Source organism: Neovison vison, chromosome 2, assembly GCF_020171115.1.
Source record: "Neovison vison isolate M4711 chromosome 2, ASM_NN_V1, whole genome shotgun sequence".
In the NCBI taxonomy this organism is placed as follows: domain Eukaryota; kingdom Metazoa; phylum Chordata; class Mammalia; order Carnivora; family Mustelidae; genus Neogale; species Neogale vison.
The window spans coordinates 103,037,224-103,058,113 of record NC_058092.1 but is presented as its reverse complement, the minus strand read 5'-3'; the positions used below and the strand labels follow the sequence as shown (position 1 = coordinate 103,058,113).

At 41.6% G+C, this 20,890-nt stretch overlaps 1 protein-coding gene across 1 annotated transcript in view; it reads left to right on the top strand.

Moving 5' to 3' along the window:
* The window catches only part of WARS2 (tryptophanyl tRNA synthetase 2, mitochondrial), a 96,398-nt gene extending 77,449 nt beyond the window's left edge, over positions 1-18,949 (top strand). Inside the window, exons 3-6 of the mRNA XM_044239016.1 lie at positions 291-371; positions 3,084-3,169; positions 15,598-15,716; positions 18,269-18,949. Of these exons, the coding sequence (XP_044094951.1) occupies positions 291-371; positions 3,084-3,169; positions 15,598-15,716; positions 18,269-18,717 (735 nt within the window). The 3' untranslated portion in view covers positions 18,718-18,949. The remainder of the gene's footprint in view (positions 1-290; positions 372-3,083; positions 3,170-15,597; positions 15,717-18,268) is intronic.
* Positions 18,950-20,890: the final 1,941 nt, after the last annotated feature.

Genomic DNA, 20,890 nt, shown 5'->3' with positions numbered 1-20,890 from the left:
CCTTCCCTGAGGAGATTGAAGCAGAGTCTGCTCAGCCATTTGCTAGGGATGTTGGGAAGAAGATTTTAGTCCTAGAATAGTAATTGTATTGGTTAGTTTTAAAATTTTCTTCTGCATCCAAAATTCCATGCCTTATAGAATCAGTCCCCTTTGCCTGTCATTTTTTTATAAATCACCTTGATTTGGGGTGATATCAGCCACTTGAGGTAAGAGCAGTTGTCTGTTGAGTCTTGCCTTATATGTAAGAAACCATTGACTGCCTTCGCTAATGTCCTGTTTTATTTCTTTAGGTGTCTGAACACACACAATTAAGTTGGATCCTTACCTGCATGGTCAGATTACCCCGGTTACAGCATTTACACCAGTGGAAGGTAAATGCCGACTATCTGATTAATAAACAAAAAGAAATTCAAAGTCCCCATTGTGACTGGTTTTTGTTTTTGTTTTTTTTTCCTTCTGTTTATTTTCGTGTTCTGCTCTGGGAATCCTGAGTTTACTGGCCTCCCTGGTCTGTCACTCACCAGTAGCCTGAACAGCATCTTAGTTTCTCTGCCTCAGGGTAGTAAATGCAAAGTAAGAGGGTTCACCAGGATTCCAATTTAAAAACAGGATAAAAATATCCACATTTTAAACTGTTTGATTTTATCTGTGTAGGACAAATCAGAGTGACCTTTGAATAGATTTGCTAATGACCTTGGACCTACCACATTATAATTAACAAACAGTCGCAATTTCTGGATTACTGCACCCTGAAGCTGCCTGCCATCCCCATGTAATTAGCTGGCAGTAAGGCTTAAATATTTTCACTGTGGGGAGAAGGAACAGCATATTTTATTTAACATTTAAACAAGTTGAGTCCAGGCAACAGTTCAAACCCACAGAAAAATTCAGGCTGTACTTTTTCTAGGAAGTTCGACTGAGAAAGATAAATTGGATAATTCATAGTACTTCATTTCCATTTATTTTTGCAATTGGATAACCTGAGGGTAGGTAGCCCCCAAGTGCGTCAACACTGAATTTCAGTTTCAGACTTCTCTCCAGCATATTTTCAGGGCCGTTGGTTTCTTCAAAAGCTGGTTCAGAAGCCTCCAGATCCATCACAGAGAGAAACAAGAGCTTTAAAGTGACTGTGCCGAAATAAGAGGTTAAGGGGTAAAGCTGCAGAGTCATTACCTGCCAGGGATTACAAACAAAATGCTGTCATGTTCTCTACCGTATTTTGGTTTCAGCCAAGACATTCTCATTTTCTCGAAATACTCTAAGTTGAATACCAAAATCCTTTTCAGAAGAACTGAATACTAGTTCAATGGGAATTGCTCCCACTTTAAAATCATGTCTGAGGACCTGCTGATAACACGTGACTAGAGAATGCCTGAACTCAGGTTTCCCCCCACTGTCCAAAACTTGAGCATCCCTAGGAAACCTTTCATAAGCCAAAATGGAATAGAGCCAAGAAGCAAGTACCATTTCATAAAGGCCAAAATCCTCTTCCGTTTTCTTTCAGTTACTGAAAGTGGGCACTAATGTCAGTCTTTTGGAAAAGCAAAGTGGTGTAATGAGAAGTTTTAGGTAGCGGGGGAAACCTATATTCTCGGGAAGCCTTTCCACCAGCCTGTGATTTCTTTTTTTTTTTTTCGAATTATTTATTATTTTTTTAGAGAGACAGAGCATGAGCAGGGGGAGGGGCGAGAGAAAGGGGAAGAGAGAGAGAGAAGCAGACTCCCTGCTGAGCCCAGAGGCAAAGCAGGGCTCCATCTCATATCCTGAGATCATGACCTGAGCCAAAAGCAGGAGTGGGTCCCTCTACTGACTGAGCCACCTAGGTGCCCACTGTGATATTTTATTTGTGGGTAAAAACATGGATTTCAAATGCCAACCTTATCCTAAAGCATGTAACTGCCTTCTCTGGTCATCCCTTCATTAGCAAATATTGGCGATGTCTTCTACAAGTCTCATACCACACTAGGGCTGGAGGTACAGCCATCAGCAGGACAGATGGAAGTAGCCACTTTCATGAGGCTTGTGGTCTCTTTGGGCAGAGACAATTGCACAAGCAATCAGGAAGTGTGAAAAGTGATCAGAAGGAGGGGTCTCGATACTGTAGGAGCATCTAAGAGCTTGGTTTTGATTGGAGGGGAATAGTAGAGTAGAAAGGTGGGATCTGGGCTACCAAGTTCATGGTTATTTGCAGGATTCCACAGGGGGTAACACAGATATGGGAGGCATCTGGGGCATATAACAGGCACTCAATAAATATTAATGCTCTCCACATCTCCCCCCTTCCTTTGTAATTTCAAGTATTCTAATATAAAAATATTCTAATATAAAAAGACTATAAATTTAATGCAGTAGCACTTTTTAAAAATTGGGTTCTTCTTCCATTTGCTCATGGTCAAACTAAACTTTTATTATCTTTATCCCAAGATTGCAAACTGGGCTTTATCATGGACATTGCAATAAAGAGATGTACTGAAGGAATTCTGGGTTCAAACTTTCAAATTTCCTTTGAGTGACCTATAGCATTCATTGCTGTAAGCCGGAAAATACTAGAATTAACCAGAAGAGTTAAGTTTGTACCTGAGTGAGGGAACATCAAGACTAATTCAGAATTGGTTCGATTAAAATTTCTCTTTGTTTCATTTTTTAAATCCCATGACTGTTGGTATTTTGGTGTTTTTTTTTTTAAGTGTGTTTTTGGGGTGCCATGACATTTTTGTCAGCACAGTGGGGGACTTCTCAAGAGGTTTCCACGGTTATAACAATATAGCTTTCGATGTTAACTTGTCAAATTAATTAATAATGGAGTTTCTCTGATTTGGAACCTAGAGACACTTCTCCCTGGGCTTTAATTAAATGCATCAGAAATAGTGGCAGTGTGGAACCCCTTCCAGGGGCAGTAGTGAAGTGGATTTCCCTTATTCCTGCCTCAGCCTGCAGCAGGAACCCTGCAGTCACATGGCTTTCAGTGTTGCTAGAAGGAACTGAGATATAATGGTAGTACGGTAGCTTTAAAGATTGCTTAACATAGTGGTATCATTAGATTCACAGCTGATTTCTTTCCCTCCTCTCTTTTCACCACCCAGGCGAAGGTTGCCACACAGAAGCATGGTGGGACCGTAGGCCTGCTCACATACCCAGTGCTCCAGGCTGCTGACATCCTGTTGTACAAGTAAGGAGCAGCATGTACCTCTGGGTCATATGCATACTGACGAGAGAGTGTTCGAGCCCATCCCCCAAAGATTTGGCTCACAGGGAACGGAGCTCTACAAAGGATTATGTGAATCAGTTTGTGTCTATTGCCCAGTAAAAGGTACAAAATGACAGAAGGCTGTTTTACTGTGAAACTAGTAACATGAAGGGCTAACACTGACACAGCACTTACTATGTGTTGGAAACTCTTACAAGTGCCTAGCAGACATTCACCCCGTTAATCTTCACGACCACCTTGGGAACGTTGCACAACTATCATCCCCATTTTACAGATGAGGAAATAAAGGCACGGAGTGGTTAGTCACTCGCCCAAAGTCACGGAGCTAGCAGAGCTTGGGCCCAGGATCTGAGGGTAGAAAGTTTAGGTAGAGGATTGTGGTGCTTGTAACCACTCTGCAGTATAGACTTCCCTGGTAATCATTAAGCTTCAAGAGTTTTCAGTGTTGCTCTCTCAAGCAATCTAGATTCTAAAGCAATGCTGTGTAATAGAACTTGCCTGCAATTATGGAAATGAATCTGTGCTTTCCAAGACCTTAGCTGCTAGCCACAGGACATGTTGGCAGAAGAACTGAATTTTAAATTTTACGTAATTTTAATAATTTAAACGGAAATAGCCACCTGGATCTGATGGCTACTGTATATGATCAGCTGTTGAGAGCAAGTTTTTCAACACGCTAGGGTGTCCTACTTTTCCTGAACCCATAATCCCTCTAGTCAGCCAATGCTGTCCCTTTACAGGTCTCAGACCCTACAACCAGCGGATGCTGAAGCCTGCCCTATCTGTACTTCTGACCCTATCCCTTTCCCAGTCCTTTTCTGCCATCCCCACATCACCTCCCTTGCCCCCCAGTTAGCCTTCTAGAGATAAAGCTTCCCAGTAGGCATGCACACAGAGTCAAGCCTCACTTCTGAGGAAAAGGAGAAACTCTGTCAGTCTGTTTTTCCCTGAAGCCTTAACCCTGCGCAAGTGATTCTTCCCTAGGAAAACTAGAATTCTTTGCATGTAAATATGACAATAGCATGGAGATGACAGTATCTATACCTCGTAGTATGACCCCAGAGCCCTTGTGCCAGTATGATGGAAGCAACCATCACACTGTGTGCTTAGCTTCACAAATCAGGAACGTCCTTTGATACATGCAGGCTATCTTTAATTCTGCTCAAAACATATACATGAGGATTGTGTGGTGTTTGTTGTATTAATTCGAATGTTGGATTCCTAGCAGCATTTATTACTTTTAGTAAGTAACTTTTGACTTATCCTGGAAATCTAAGATTTATCTAGGATAAATCTAGGGAAATCTTTTTCTCCAGGAGTAGCAAATGGAAGTCTAATAAAGGTCTAATACATTTCCCAGCAAAGTAGTGTGTTTTCTCACCTGTAAAATGGGAATATTAATTATAGTTGCACAGAATTAGTCAAAGATTAAAATGAAATATGGGCCAGGCAGTACTGTGACTGGGAGCTGTCACTTGGTCATACCTGGTGATGATTGTCTCTAACGATCATAGTCTTATGTCAAATTTCACTTTCAGGAGAGATTTTTTTTTTTTTTTTTTTTTTTTAAAGAAAGAGTGAGTGGAGGCAGGGGCAGAGGGAGAGGAAGAGAGAGACTCTTTTTTTTTTTTTTAAGATTTTATTTATTTATTTGACAGAGAGAGAGATCACAAGTAGGCAGAGAGGCAGGCAGAGAGAGGGAGAAGCAGGCTCCCTGCTGAGCAGAGAGCCCAATGCGGGGCTCAATCCCAGGACCCTGAGACCACGACCTGAGCTGAAAGCAGAGGCTTAACCCACCGAGCCACCCAGGGCCCCGGAAGAGAGAGAATCTTAAGCAGGCTCCACACCCAGTGTGGAACCTGGAGCTGGGCTCAATCTCCTAACCCTGAGATCATGACCTAAGCCAAAATCAAGACTGGGAGGCTTAACTGGCTGAGCCACCCAGGTGCCCTGCAGAATTTTTTTTTTTTTAATTTACTTATTTGAGAAAGAGAGAGAACATGAGAGAGAGCATGAAAAGGGAGAAGGTCAGAGGGAGAAGCAGACTTCCTACAGATCTGGGAGCCCAATGTGAGACTCGATCCCAGGATTCCGGGATCATGACCTGAGCCAAAGGTAGTTGCTTAACCCACTGAGCCACCCAGGCGCCCCTGGGGGACTTCTTTATAGAAGCAAAGACTGAAGTTTGTCAGCACCAGGAGATGGAAGCCCATGAGCACAGGTGATTTCCTTAACAGTTCAAGAGCTGTCCTGTGAGAGTCCTCTAAGCTCAGGGCTGTGAAAGAGAGTAAACTTGAGCAAGAGTGATTGTGCCCTTTGTGATACCATGGAGCACAGAGTCGGGGGGAGCTTTGCCAGTCTTCTCCTGCAATTCCCTAGCTTTACAAACACAGCCCAGGGAGGGTAAGCACTTTACGGAAAGCTGCACAGCCAGTCAGTGGACACTGGAGCATCTGGGCCTGGTTATGGTCTCCTGAAGCCTATGCTGACCTTCCTTAAGGAACCAGTAGTTATAGTCAGGGGCAAGATCATCACATAAGCAACAAGGACGATACAAGGTCATATATACTAAAGCGATGATGAGTTGATTTTTTGCTCATTGCCCAAAATACAATTAGCAGAACGTTAACATCCTACCATTGCTTTCATCCTTAAAGTTAGAAGCCAATGGGGCATAGCTCAAGGGGTTATTGAGCAAAGGATGTATGAATTGGTATCACCTACCATATGCTCAGTACCAATGTTTGAAGAGTACAAACAACATTGTAAGAGACTGACACCCGGCAAGAGTAGCTCCTGATCACTGTTTTCAAGCCAGGCCCGAGGTTGTGAAGGTCTTCTTTTACAGAAAGAAATTTTGGATAATTATTTCTCACAGTTAGTTAATGCTTCCAAGGATAAGTTGCCCCCCCCCAGGTAACTTCCAGCCTCAGTTACCCCACCCCCCCAGCCAACTCCGGGGAAGCAAAGAAATTCCCATACTATACATATCCCTTCTTTAACTCTTACTGATCCATTTGGTAGTTAGCATATACACTAAGAATGCCATGCAATATCTTTCTTTTTCCTCTTTTCTAAAAGGTAGCTATGGTAGCAGATTGTTATGTATCCCCATCAGGTTTCTGATGTTTTATATATAATTCATTAAGCAGAGAAATTTATTTGAAGTATTAAAACCAGGTAATTACCTACGTTCAAGACGACTGCCTCCTACCTTAGCTTGCAACCATCTACCTGCAATGCCATAATTAGATCCTGGGCGTGGAACAGACAACGGCATGCTCCTTTTCTTAAGAGAAACAACCCTACATTTGCCTCCTATCTGGTCTCTGGCCAGACCTCGAGCCTCTGCACATTCTCTGCTTGTAGGCTGTGGTCCTTTGGGCTCCTTTCTCCTCCCTTCCTCCTTCAGACTGTCCCCCTGGGGGCTGTTGCTACACACACGTATCCCACATTTCTTGGGCATGTTTGTCCTTTGGACCCCTCCTAAGTATGCAGACAAGTACCATAAAATCGTTCTGGTTTCTGCAGCATTAATGCTGCTAACGTACATTTCTTATCTGTTTCATTATGCTTCGCCTCCCAGGCTTAGAAATGCCTAACTGCTTCGTATTAAGTAGCAGAGACAGGACTCAAACCCAGGTCCAATTTTTAGCCTGTGCTGTTGTTTTCCCTACCGCACAGCTCAAGCACTTGGGGTATTTTTTGTTTGGTTTTTGTTTCAGATAGTTCTAGATTTGGAAACAGGTCATAACCGGAATGTCTATGAATATTTACGTTGTTGTCTATGAATATTTACGTTGTAAGTATAACAAACAAGCAAGTTAGACGGATTCAAAAAACATTTGTATTTTCTCCCTCCAGCCAACCTCTTTGTAGCCTCTTTACCAAATGTTGATACAAACCGTGTGTAGATTTTGTGTTTGCTTTTGTCAATAACAGCACTGGAGTAAGTGGGACATGGTGGGCCAGAGAATAAACACAAGGGAGGGGAATGGAAGGAGAGCCTTCCAGATAAGCATGTGAAAGATTTATTCCATTGTTTTGGTAGAACTTGGTATGAGACCCAGGAATGGAAAGCTGAGACTGTCTTAGGCTTGAGAATATAATAAAATAGCAGATATTTGAAGAGGGGCAAGATACTGAACAATGGCATTTGCTCCAAGTTTTTATTTTGCATCTGCATTCTTTTTCTGAATATCCAATTTCAAATAACTGGCTATGTATTATGTAAATGCTTCTGTCTCCCTTCCTCTCTCTCTCTCCACACACACACAGTTTTTATTAACATGTAGTAAATACATGTTAAGTACCTGCGGTGCTGCTTATCCAGAGAAAGGCTCTCTGCATGGACTTGAGCGAAGGGAAGGAAGGAATTAACAGAGGTGGGCATAGTGGTCAGGCACTACACACAAGCGAACTATTCAGATTCTCCGAGCGGCTCTGCAAGGCAGGTAAGGGATATCATCCCCATTTTACAGAGAAAGAAATGAAGTTTGAGAGAAGTGCTACTAAGTCTGCTCACACAGACATGAGAGCGATCGCCTGGGCTAACCGGTGTCTCTTCTCCGAGAACACAATCAGAGGACCATGGGAAGGGGGTGCGAAGAGAGTGAAAGCAAAGGCTGACATGACGTAGGAAAATGAGCAAACAGAGGCCTCAGGAGCTGTGAGTAAACAGAACCAAAGCCAACCAAAATCAGAGCATAGAGAGTATGACGACTGGTTGGCAAGCTTCACGCTTGCTCATTCCAGAGAAGAGGTGAATTGACCATAATGTCTGAGAATGCCATCGAGGACCATCGAGATCATCTGTTCCTAAAACGGCTTGAGGGACTTCTGGTTCTTGAATTATACCCTTTCTCTGTGAGGCCGGTCTGTCCCAAATTTTTGTGAGATCCTGAAAGCTGCTGGCCAAACCTCATTGTAGCCATCTGCCGCCATCCCCAGACTCACCCACAAATGCCAAGCAGGGCTGTCTTCTCTCCGTCACTTTGCAGCTCTAGGGTGAGAACCTACGGTAAACCAGAAGCCTATGGAAATGTAGTGTCCAGGCTGCGAGCCCCCGGAAATCGACAAATAGCATAGAAGGAAGAGGGTGGTGCTGACATGTCCACAGATAACCCAATCCTGGAAGCCGTGGGAAGTGCTTTGTGATTTTCGGGATGGAGTGAGATGATCTGATTTATATGTTAAACACGGAACTGACTGAAATACAGAGAATGACTGGCAGTGGGACAAGAGCCCCTGGGGCCGTCTAGAGGCCCTTTCACTCGTCTGTTTGGGTCATGATGGCATCAGTGAAGATGAAGTCAGTAAGCTAATGCAGGAGGTAAAAGGGGTAGAGCTTCATAATGGATCGGATGGGTATGAGAAGGAGGTCTCAGGTGATCCCACCGTTCTGACTCGTGCAGTTGGATTGATGCTGTTGCCATTCATGGAGATCACACTGAAAGAGGACTAGCCAGAAGAATTTATAGCTTCGTGTGGTGTTTTCTCTACTCCTGGAGTCTGTAACTCCCTAGAGGGTACAAACCTTCACTATATCTCTCACAGGACCCGGCACAGGCCATGCACATCGTAGGTGTTCAGGAAATAATTCCTAAATTAGAGAGTCATTAAGCATATCCAATAAGGAGCCGGTGATGGTGAGTTCATCCTTCGCGAAAGGAAAAACAGCACCAAACTCCACCCAACCCAGGCCGGTTAAAGGCAGCAGCTCTGAAAACTCACAAACACAGCCAAAATAGGAATGAATGAATGAATAAGAGACCCACTGTCTGTGAGCAGATATATGTAGGCAATGATTATTCATCTGGACACCAATTCTACAGGAGGATGAGGTAGATCCCAAGTCAACACGAATAGAACAAGGAAACAAGCAGAAGAAAAAAAGGAGTTAGTCACCCAGGAAGAAGACCAGATGCGTTATTATGTGACAGAAATTATAACAATCAAAATTATGAAAGGCTTTTGTTTTCCGTTGGGTCTAAGAAAGAAGTAGTCAGGATAAAAAAAAAAAAGAAAGAAAAGAAAAGAAAAAAAGGTAAGAAATGAAAAAGAAAAAGAAAGAAAAGAGGAAGAAAGGAAAAGGGAAGAAAAGAAAAACGGGGGGGGAAGAGAAGGCATTAATATGGATAGCATTATGTAGGGTATAAATTTTAAAAGAGCAGCTCTAAATTATTTGAAGTGAAAGGAAGACGATGAGGAGAGAGGTTGAAAATGTGAAGAGAATAAGCCCCATAAGTGAGCAGAATCAAAGACAGGCTGAATTCATGTAAAGTGTAAACTCAGTGGATGAGAAGTAGGGGCCAAGATAAATTATAGGAGGTGAAAAGAGCAGCAGGAGCAGAGGGAAGAAAGGCTGGAAACAAACAAACTAAAATCAGATGAAGAAGCCAAGGCGAGCAATAGGACCAGGTGAAAAAAATTAAAATTTTTTAATCTCCTTTTTTTAAAAAAAGGCCAAACCTCACAGAATTGTAAGAAAAGAGGCAAGGATCTCACAGAAAGCAAAGACGCATGTAGAGTCATTATGAAAACTAAATGTGTTTTCTGTTTAGTTTGGTTGCTTTGTGGATCTGGAACCATTTTGACATGTGGAAATATTCATTTTGATGTGCCTAAAGTGTATTGATTATGGTAATTGTTTTTTCTGTGTTAGCTGCAGTCCATTGTGATTTCCTATGGGCTACTGTAATTGCTTTTTAACCTGCCCTGTTGGCTAATTTGGTTTGGGGGAGTCAGAGTGACCTCTGCACGTCAGCCTCACTAGAATCACAAGGCGGGAGTAGCAGAGTCCAGTCAAAGGAGGGAGACTTAGAAAGATGGGGTTGTGCGCCTGTACCTCAGAGAGGAGCGCATGCGGACTTGTGGGCACTGAGGGAACATAAAAAGGAACATTGTTGGTTTTACCACTGATGAAGCCAGGGACCTTCTTCTGATCCAGGCTGTGTGGAAGAGATCAACGGACAAAGGCCTAACGCTCGTTATGTTGAATTTCCTAAATTCATATAGGACCTCAGAAGGAGAGAAACCACTTCCTGATCTATTGTCATGGTCCCTATGCTCTGCCTTCCTTCCTTCCTTCCTTCTTCCTTCCTTGCTTGCTTGCTTTCTTCTTCCTTCCTTCCTTCCTTTCTTTTTTTAGATTATATTTATTTATTTGAGAGAGAGAGAGAGGGAGAATGAGTGCAAGCAGGGGGAGGGGAAGAGGAAGAGAAACAAACAGACTCCCCGCTAAACGGGAGGAGCCTGATGGCAGGGCTCGATCCCAGGAACCTGAGATCATAACCAAAGCCACAGTCAGACACTTAGCTGACTGAGCCATCCAGGTGGCCCCTATGCTTTTTCCTTTCCATTCATTATTCCGTTGCTGTTTTCTTTAAATTAAAGGGGTTCTCAGATTCCTTAATAACATGCCGTTCATATTTGGGGATTGCCTAATCAGATAGGTCAAATATGTTTTCTATCTGTATCAGGATTGCTGCTGAGATCTGTGACTATCCCTGAGATTATACGTTAGTATTTATGTTTGTGGTGTAAATCACCAGTCAAAAAAGGAAAACGATCCTGGTTTGAAAAAAAGTCACAGTGGACCTCACAGTGAGGTCCCTGATAGGATCAGTCTTTCACTATTTTGTCCTTCATCAGGTCAGATATTAATGAATATATATTCTAATCAACAGCTAATGTTTATTGAGCTCTACTGTCAAGTATTGTGCTTAGTTATCTCATTTAATGCTTGAAACAGTCCTGTGAAATAAGCATCATCATGACCCCCAACTCCAGACAGAGGCTCAGAAAAGTAGGAAGCTGGGCCTATGATGGCTCATCCTGTAGCTGGTGGAGCTGTGGTGTAAACTCAGGTAGTCTGACTCCTGGGTCCGGGCTCTGATCCTCTAAACTGATGATGAACTGATTTCATTGTGATTTTTCTATTGCTATAAAACGATCTCGGTCATAGTGCCCTCTTCTTGAGATCATTCCCTTATTCAATAAATATTTACACTTGATCTTAGCCTAAAGGTCAAGAAATGATTACTTATTCAATAAATATTTCTTGAGCTCTGGGCAGTACTAGTGGGGATTAGAAATTAAAAACAAAACAGACAAGCTCTCAAACTTATTTTTTAGCAGGAGAGAAAACAACATACAATTAAATAAACAAATGAAATAAAATAATTTGATTAGGACTAATACTAGAAAGAAAAGAAATAGGATATGTGGAAAAGAATAAAAGGGAGGGGTGCCTGGCTGGCTCACTCAGAACAGCGTATGACTCTTGATCTTGGGGTTATGAGTTCAAGCTCTGCATTGGGGGTAGAGATTTCTTGGTGGGGGGAAAAAGGAAAGAATAAGAGGCAGAAACCAACTTTGGAGAGTATGCTTAGGGAACACTTCTCTGAGGAGGTGATATTTAAGCTTAGACCCGAAACAAAGGAACCAAGGTGTTAGAGGTATGGGAGGAACATTCTAGTAGACCAGAGGAAGTATCTCCACAGACCTAACTCCCTGCCTCAGATGTTTGACCTGTAAGCTATCCAGGATACATGATTTCGCTGTCTTTATAGTCTTGCAGAGAGAGAGTCAACAGTTTATTTCAGTGTTCTAATGTAGTTTAAATGATCTTACATATGTCCAACAAGAAAAGAATTAAAAATCACTGCTACTATTTCTGACCTTGTGAACATCTTAGTGCATTTCCTTCAAATCAATTTTTTAAGCTAATATCTCTTCTTTGCCTTCCACATACAAGGCTCTAGGCTACAAGTTTTGCATGCATCATTGTATTCTCTCTTCACACAACTCCAGGAGTAGGCAGTTGTTTTAAAATGAAAACACAAGAGTGAAGAGGTCAAGTAACCTGTCCGGGCACATGCAGCTGGTCAGGATGGAATCTGACCCCAGAACTGCCTGACGAGAGTCCCCACTCTAACCACCGTGGCTTCTCCTTGGCGTGAGTGGGGGAAAATTTGTATTTTCCCCCAAATTTATATCCTGCTGTTTTGTGTTCTATTTTTCCACATCATTAAATATTGACAGGTTTTTTTTTTTGATTCCTTGTTGTCTGTCTCATGCTATACAGACTGAGCGTTCTTTCCTTTTACCTATTCCGATGATTCCAAAGGTGTGCTTTCTGTGTTTAAATCCAGTAGTGATCATCTTTTAACAAAGACCACCCATTGAGAACAAATAGAGGCTATTTATTCAGAGCTTGCTACAGCAGGGAAAACCTCCACCATCCCTTGGATTTCGTGTTTCATGTTTCAAAGAGACTTGAAGGCAGGCAGGGGAGCGGAGAGGCTTTGTGGTGGCAAAAGGGAAGATTCAGGTATGCTCTGATTTGAGGTTGTTGCCACAGGGAGGCTGGAGGCTGGCCAACTAGAAGGGAGACTCTTACGTGATTAGTTTGGGGAGTATATGTGACTTTCCCTGGTTGGTCCTGAGTTGGAGGAAGCGAAGACAAAGAGTCAGGGAGTTGGCACTCATTAACGGAGTCTAGACCATTCCAGGCCAGAGGAGTTGAAATCAGTGTCACATAATGAATGAACCTCTAGCTGTATAGACAATGCATCTTGAGCATCTTTTTTTTTTTTTTTTTTTTTAAAGTAGACTCCATGCGCAGCACGGAGTTCAGTGTGGGGCCTGAACTCAGGAACCTGAGATCAAGACCCAAGCTGAGATCAAGAATCGGGAGCTTGGGGCACCTAGGTGGCTGTCAGTTAGGCCTCTGCTCTTGGTTTTAGCTCAGGTTGTAATCTCAGGGGTTGGGTTGTGAGATCATGCCCTGCCTTGGGCTCTGTGCTCAGAGTCTGCTGAAAGATTCTCACCTTCTGCCCTACCCGTATGCTCACGCCCTCTCTCTCTCTCAAATAAATCTTTAAAAAAAGGCGGGGTGGGGGGTGGCGCTTAACTGACTGAGCGACCCAGGCACCCCTTGAACACCTTTCTGAAAAATGATATACCATTTTAGAATTCTGTTCCCCACCTAGCTACTGTGATTTGAAGGGTTATGAGATTTTAGACACTGTGCTAAGCACCATACATGCCTTGTCTCAGTTTCTCTCCACAACAAGAGTATGGGGTAAATAGGATTATTCCCATTTTACAGTAAGAAAGTTGATAGAAATTGTATGATTTACCCAAAGTAACACAAAGTGAGTGTCAGAGTCAGGATTTGAAACTGGCCTATCCCCAAAGCCTGTGCTCTTAAATGAGTGCTATGCTGAATCTCTCGTGCTCACTCTCAATCTCTGTCTCTCTGTCTCTCACACACACACACAGCCCAGCTACGTGAGTATTTGAGGGGCTATATGAAAACATAACTAATGTTCAGAGGTTTTCTTTAATAAATAAAATGTGTTACTTCCATACAAAAGAAGTGTCAAGGAGTTGCTTTCAAACCTATTGCTTATTCTAAACTTCAGAACATTTATCAGCATTTCTTAGGAAATATACACGGAACTATTTTATGACACAAACAAATATTAGTTTCATTAACTAACAACCATAACTTGCTTTTGACCAGGAAGTACTGAATATATATTCACCAGACTTGTCTCCCTGGGACTTCTGGGTTATGATAAAAGATAATTTTGAATCAAATTGAATACAAATAATATTAATGTAAATATATAAACTTGAATCAAAATTTCCCCCATGTGACTATTCAAAAGAACCTGCTATGAAATCATATAAATTCCTTAGATTCTATAACTATAGTACAGGAATGTTCTTATGCAGCTATTAAAAAATTCTGTTAATGAAGACCACCTAGAAACATGGGAAATATCTATTAGGTTAACATAAAAGATAGTATGCATATTATACTGCAGTTATGTAAAATTATACATCCACATAGACAAGAACAAAGACTGGAAGGTAATTTGCAAAAAGAAAAATAATGAAGGAACTTTCAAATTTTTTCAAAATGCTCTCCAGTGTTTTACTATATTAAAGTAGCTAGTTTGGGTGCTAGACAGCTTTATTAAGCGGACCAGTAGCCTGTGGACAATAATTCACAAGGGAGATAAGAAGATCTCTGCCAGTTTTTTGAGAACCACTCCTTAACCGGGTATAAGAGGTTTTCCTCTCCATAACAATGGAGATTATATAATTTTCCTTTTCTGAAGCTGTTTTGAAAAGCTGTTATTTTTCCACTCAAAATGTACCATTTCATATAAATATTCACGTTGACTTTCAGGCAGCTGCTTTCACAGGAGGAACCTTAAACTCTTTTGATCAAGAAGTGATAGCAATTTATTCTCTTTTTATTAGCAAGTGTAAACTTATAATCAAGTGTAAACTCCCCAGCCAAGCATTAAAGACTTAAATCTTAAGTCTTAAATAAAAGACTTAAAATCTTCTGTCTCCCCCTAGTAATACTTCAGGAGAAAGTTTTCCCCATCAAGACTGCTCTGTAATGGTTAATTCTTCCCTTGTTTGATGTACCTCATTGAGATCCAACACTACAAATTTTATATGTGAGATTAAAATAATGGTAAATGAACTCCTATATTCTAATATTTTTGGCTCGCATCTTTATTTTTTAATAAAATATTATGGGATAAAATTCAGGTCTCCTTTGTTCTTTTTCCCAGAACCATTTTCCTCCCTCCTTCTCTGGAGATGGCTACAATCATGGATTTGGGGAGGAGCTTCCAGAATGTTATTATACTTACACATGCAGCTGTAAACAATATATTTTCCTATGTACTTTTAAGATTTATGTGTCAGTGTACTCTACATGTCTCCTACAACTTGATATTTTTTTCATTCAACGTTGTTTTTGAGATCTCTCTATACTTTACTGATAAATATGTTCATTTAAGCTCCCCATGGCATATTAATTGTACTGTGATTGCAATTTACTGGAAAACGAAGGAGCCTCTTCCAGAAAGATCTTGTTACTCCCCTTATGACAGGGAGGAAAAACTCTTGCCTGAAGAGCTTTCTGCCATCTTAGATTTGCAGGGTGGGGTGGAGTGGCTTTCAAGTGTGAGCACAAGCGCCGAAGTAAAAAGCATCTGGTCGAAGCTCGGATAATGTGTGCTGACTGGGTGAGGGAACGAGGAGTGGTTTTAAAATACAATTATGCTTCGAGCATATGCTCTTTGAGATACCATTCCTCCCTCCCAGCAAGATCCTGTCACACAGTGTTGATGGCTGTATTCTTCTGCTATGGAAGAAACAGAACTCGAGTAGACAAATGTCTCTTTGGCATTAGTCCGATACATAGATAAAGACTTGGGTCTCAACATTCCCTCTGTAGTTGGTGAACATTTGTTGAACACCAACAGCGAAATAGGCACAGGAAATGCAGCTGCTTGCAAGATCATTTCAGTATAAGCAGGAGCCTTGCTGAGCTTTTCTGTCTTTTATTAAAGGTCCACACACGTTCCTGTCGGGGAGGATCAAGTCCAGCACATGGAGCTTGTGCAGGGTCTAGCACGAGAGTTTAACAAGAAGTATGGCGAGTTCTTCCCGGTGCCCAGGTCCATTCTGAGTAAGTAACAAGCACAGCACTGTTAAATCAGGCCAGTTTCCAAGACGGGATTGGATAATGGACTGGGGCTTGGAATTTCCTTGGGACTAAATTTGGCTTTCTTGTGGACTGGCTTCAGGATTTGGAACTAGGATCCCCATCTTTCTCTGTCCTGTGGGACAGGCAGACCTCATTACATTATTGAATAAAATAGCCAAAAGAGTTTGAAAAGTATGGGAAAGACTAAAAATGAAAAATAATCAAATTCATTAAATTATGTAACACACACACCTGTATGTATATGTGTGTATATATTGGTAAATTATATAATACTTTATATTGAAAAGTATATACGGGAAAGACTAAAAATGAAAAATAATCATTTTCATTGTAAATATAATTTACCAATTATATTTCTTTAGTAAATTGTGTTATATTGAATATATATTAATAAATTAATGTATATTATATTAAATATTAATACAGTAACCTATGCAATACTTTATAATGAATTATATATGATATATACATATATTCTTCCCTATTTTATGGATGGAGAAACTAAGGCTTGGCAAGGCTATTTTTGCATCCAAGTCACATCTCAAGTTAATGGTAAAGATCTGATTCCAAAGCCATTGGACCTTGCCTTCCCTAGTCACAAGAAAACAAAGCCATAAGAAGGAGAACTGCTGAATCACCAGGTTGATAAAACAAGAAGGAGCTGATCATTCTCACACCCTCTTTTCTTAAATGCCCAACACTGATAGGAGGTATAATCCCCCCCACTGGATCTGAAGCCTCACCAGCAGCTGGGAGACGACACAAGTTTGGAAGGTTCTGAAGGAAAGAAACTGTGTTTCTCTATCAACATTTTGGTAGGGATGTAGATTTGTGGCAGGGGCAGAGATCATTGAGCCTAAGCGCTGTCCATCTTTATTAAACTGACAACATTTTATAGGCGTATAACATGGGCCCAGTATATGAGTTCAGAAGCATAAGGCAGGTAAAAATTTCTAAGCTATTCCAGTAATTCACACAAACAAAAAATGGGCCTACCATGCATTGAAATAAAGCTTCTTTTAGCAATAAGTCATAGTTTAATGTTCTTGCCTATTATTATTTTACCTATTTCAACTTGGATGTTTCTGTAATAGCCATAAAACAGGCAATTATTAATAACACTGGTTTATAAAGCACAGCTTTAACATCTTGATTCTATCAGAGCAATAACCAAGTCACGTGTGTGTGTGTGTGTGTGTGTGTGTGTTGGTATACACTTACATAACTGTGGTAAAGAAATGAAAGGATTGTCATAGATTGTTAAAATTTGTTGGGGGGAGGAAGGGCAGTGTTCTAGGCAGAGGGTAATTAGCTAACAGGGATGAGCAGAGAGGAAAGGAGAGAGGAGAGGAAAGACATAGACCAGACTTCTTAGAAAGGTATGCACGGCTAACACGCAGAATGATTTCATTTGTCTGAGATTAAACATTGTATGTGTATGGATGCATTAAAAGATGCATGAAAATATGATCAACCAAATGTTAACAGTTTTATTACATGTTTCAGGTGATCTTTATTTTCATGCTTATATCAATGGCTTGAATTTTTCACAATGGGTATTTCCTATTTTTATAATCAGATAAAAGTAATAAGGTCATATGACAAGAAATAATAAGTGTTGGCGGGAATGTGGAGAAAGAAGAACTCTCGTGCACTGTTAGTGGGAAGGCAGACTGGTGCAGCCACTGTGGAAAACAGCACGGAGAGTCTTCAAAAAATTAGAAATAGAAATACCCTGTGATCGGGTAATTCCACTACTGGCTATGAAAACACTAACTCAAAAAGATATGTGCACCCCTGTGTTTATTGCAGCATGATTTACAATAGCCAAGATTCAGAAGCAACGTAAATATCCATCAGCAGGTGATGGATAAGGGAGCTGTGCTATTTAGACACATGCTCAATTATATATGCTCAACCATAGAAAAAGATGAGGTTGTGCCATTCGAGGCAACACGGGTGGACCTAGAGGGTGAGTCAGACTGAGAAAGACAAATATCATATCTCATTTATGAGTGGAATCTTAAAAGAAAAGAGAGAGAATAAATAAACAAAAAGCAGAATCAGACCTGTAAATACAGAGAGCAAACTGATAGTTGCCAGAGGGGAAGGGAGGGTTAGACAAAATGGGTGAAGGGGAGAGGAAAGTACAGGCTTCTAGTTATGAATGAGTAAGTCACGGGAATAAAAGGCACATAAAAGCCACAGCATAAGGAATATAGTCAGGGTGGTAGCATTGTAGGTGATGGACAGTAGCTACATGTGTGGTGAACATAACATAATGTATAAATTTGTCAAATCAGTGTTGCACACTGAGATTGGAGTAACATGGTGTGTCAGCCATACTCGTTTATAATAAAAATAAAATAATAATAATAATAATAATAAAGGCCTTTGGTCCCCTTGGCACTTTCTAAGATCTAGACACTGACATTCCTGGTGTGATGTTTTCTGATACTGTTCTTGTCTTCTGGCTTTGGTGTCGGTGTGCGTCTGTTGGCGTTGTTCTCTAGCATCCATGAAGAAGGTAAAATCCCTCCGTGATCCTTCGGTCAAAATGTCTAAGTCAGACCCTGATAAACTGGCCACGGTCAGGATAACAGACAGCCCTGAGGAGATCGTGCAGAAATTCCGCAAGGCTATGACAGACTTCACATCGGAGGTGACCTACGAACCAACCTGCCGAGCCGGGGTCTCCAACCTGGTGGCCATTCACGCAGCGGTGGCCAGCCTCCCCATAGAGGAAGCGGTCCAGCAGGGTGCAGGCCTGGACACGGCTCGCTACAAGCTGCTGGTGGCCGACGCCGTGATTCAGCGGTTTGCCCCCATCAGGAGGGAGATTGAGAAACTGAAGACGGACCGGGGCCACCTAGAGAAGGTTTTACAGATGGGATCCACCAAAGCCAAAGAACTAGCCCACCCCGTGTGCCAGGAGGTGAAGAAATTGGTGGGGTTTCTATAGGAAGCTTCCCCGCATGGCAGAAAGGCTGTTATGTCTTGTGGCCTGTGCACTCCTAATTAATAAAGGCAGCTTTCCTCCCAAATGAAAAATGATGGCTTGGAGACATTTAGTTCTGGTGCACAGGATTATTGGCTTCATATGATCAATAAGAATTTGTAACTTTCCAATAGAGCGGCGTTCTAAATCCCGTCAGCAAATGCTGTGGCCAAGAAATAAAGAAAGAAGGCCTGACTCTCTGAATCCTGAATTATTTGAGGCACACGCCTTACCCTGAGTTTAGGTACACGAATGTGACTGAGGTGTAATTTGGCAAATAAGGATATCATTTGTCTCTCCTTCTGGAGTACCTACTATTAGGGGTGCTCACTTTATGTGTCCCAGCCCTTTCAAATGTTTTCGTTTTGTTTTCTTTTTTTTTTTTCAATTTATTTATTTTCAGAAAAACATTATTCATTATTTTTTCACCACACCCAGTGCTCCATGCAAGCCGTGCCCTCTATAATACCCACCACCTGGTACCCCAACCTCCCACCCCCCCGCCACTTCAAACCCCTCAGATTGTTTTTCAGAGTCCATAGTCTCTCATGGTTCACCTCCCCTTCCAATTTACCCAAATTCCCTACTCCTCTCTAACGCCCCTTGTCTTCCATGCTATTTGTTATGCTCCACAAATAAGTGAAACCATATGATAATTGACTCTCTCTGCTTGACTTATTTCACTCATCATAATCTCTTCCAGTCCCGTCCATGTTGCTACAAAAGTTGGGTATTCATCCTTTCTGATGGAGGCATAATACTCCATAGTGTATATGGACCACATCTTCCTTATCCATTCATCCGTTGAAGGGCATCTTGGTTCTTTCCATAGTTTGGTGACTGTGGCCATTGCTGCTATAAACATTGGGGTACAGATGGCCCTTCTTTTCACGACATCTGTGTCTTTGGGGTAAATACCCAGGAGTGCAATTGCAGGGTCATAGGGAAGCTCTATTTAATTTCTTGAGGAATCTCCACACTGTTTTGTTTTCTTTTGAAGTAATCTCTACATCCAACGTGGGGCTCAAACTCACCACCTGGAGATCAAGAGTCTCACGCTCCACTGACCGAGCCAGCCAGGTACCCCTCTGTCCCAACCCTTTTAAAAAGTAGTACTTAGATTCTTAGACTTATAATCCTTGGGATGTCGTTTGGACCCGTTTGTGTTGAGACCTTATAAAAATAAATTGATTATTATAGTTCATTTGTCACTGAGATAGTACCTGTCTAAATGTATTTAAGTTGTTTAACTTGTCCCTGATGAAACCACACTGACTGTCCCAGTAAGTATAGTTTTGTTTTGTTTAATTCAGAAATACATGATACTATCTTCTTTTTTCTTTTTTAAAGATTTTATGTTTTTATTTATTTGACAGATAGAGATCACAAGTAGGCAGAGAGGCAGGCAGAGAGAGAGGAGGAAGCAGGCCCCCTGCTGAGGACCCTGGGATCATGACCTGAGCCGAAGGCAGAGGCTTTAACCCACTGAGCCACCCAGAAACCCCATGATATTATCTTCTGAGAAGTTCCATGATTTCAGCTTGATTGATTTACAAGAACCCAGGTTCCAGGATCCTGTTCGTAGTTAAGTACTTCTTTGCCTTCGCTCCCAGTTCAACATCACCAGCCCCCTGGGAAATGTACCAGGGGATTGGCATTTTACCCCCCAGGAAATCGAGGCCCAAAGAATACATTACCTTGTGCAGTGTCTATCACTCAGTAAGAAGCAAGTCCAAGATTAAAACCTTCACTCCTTTAAGAGTGCTGTTTTTCCCATTAGCACAGAAACATAAAGAGCAGGATCTATGGGACTCCAAACATTCTTATTTTGAACGTGAATACTTGAAATACAAGACCTGAACTATAGACACTGTTCATATCGGTAATTCAACCCATAGCTGCCTGCTTTAAATCTGGATTCAGCCAACCTTGGTCGTATTTGCTTATCGGAATCCCCAAAGCAGATCCCAAGTTCTGTCTCCTAATCTTCTCAAGGCAGAGACGCTTCCAAGTATCCTGCCAGACCACCATAGTAATGAGGCCTGACATTGCAGATTCTCCCGATGAGTGGAAGCTTCTCACCTCCCCTCTACCTCAGCCCCTTTGAGTAATAATGAGTCACTCTAAAACCTAGCTT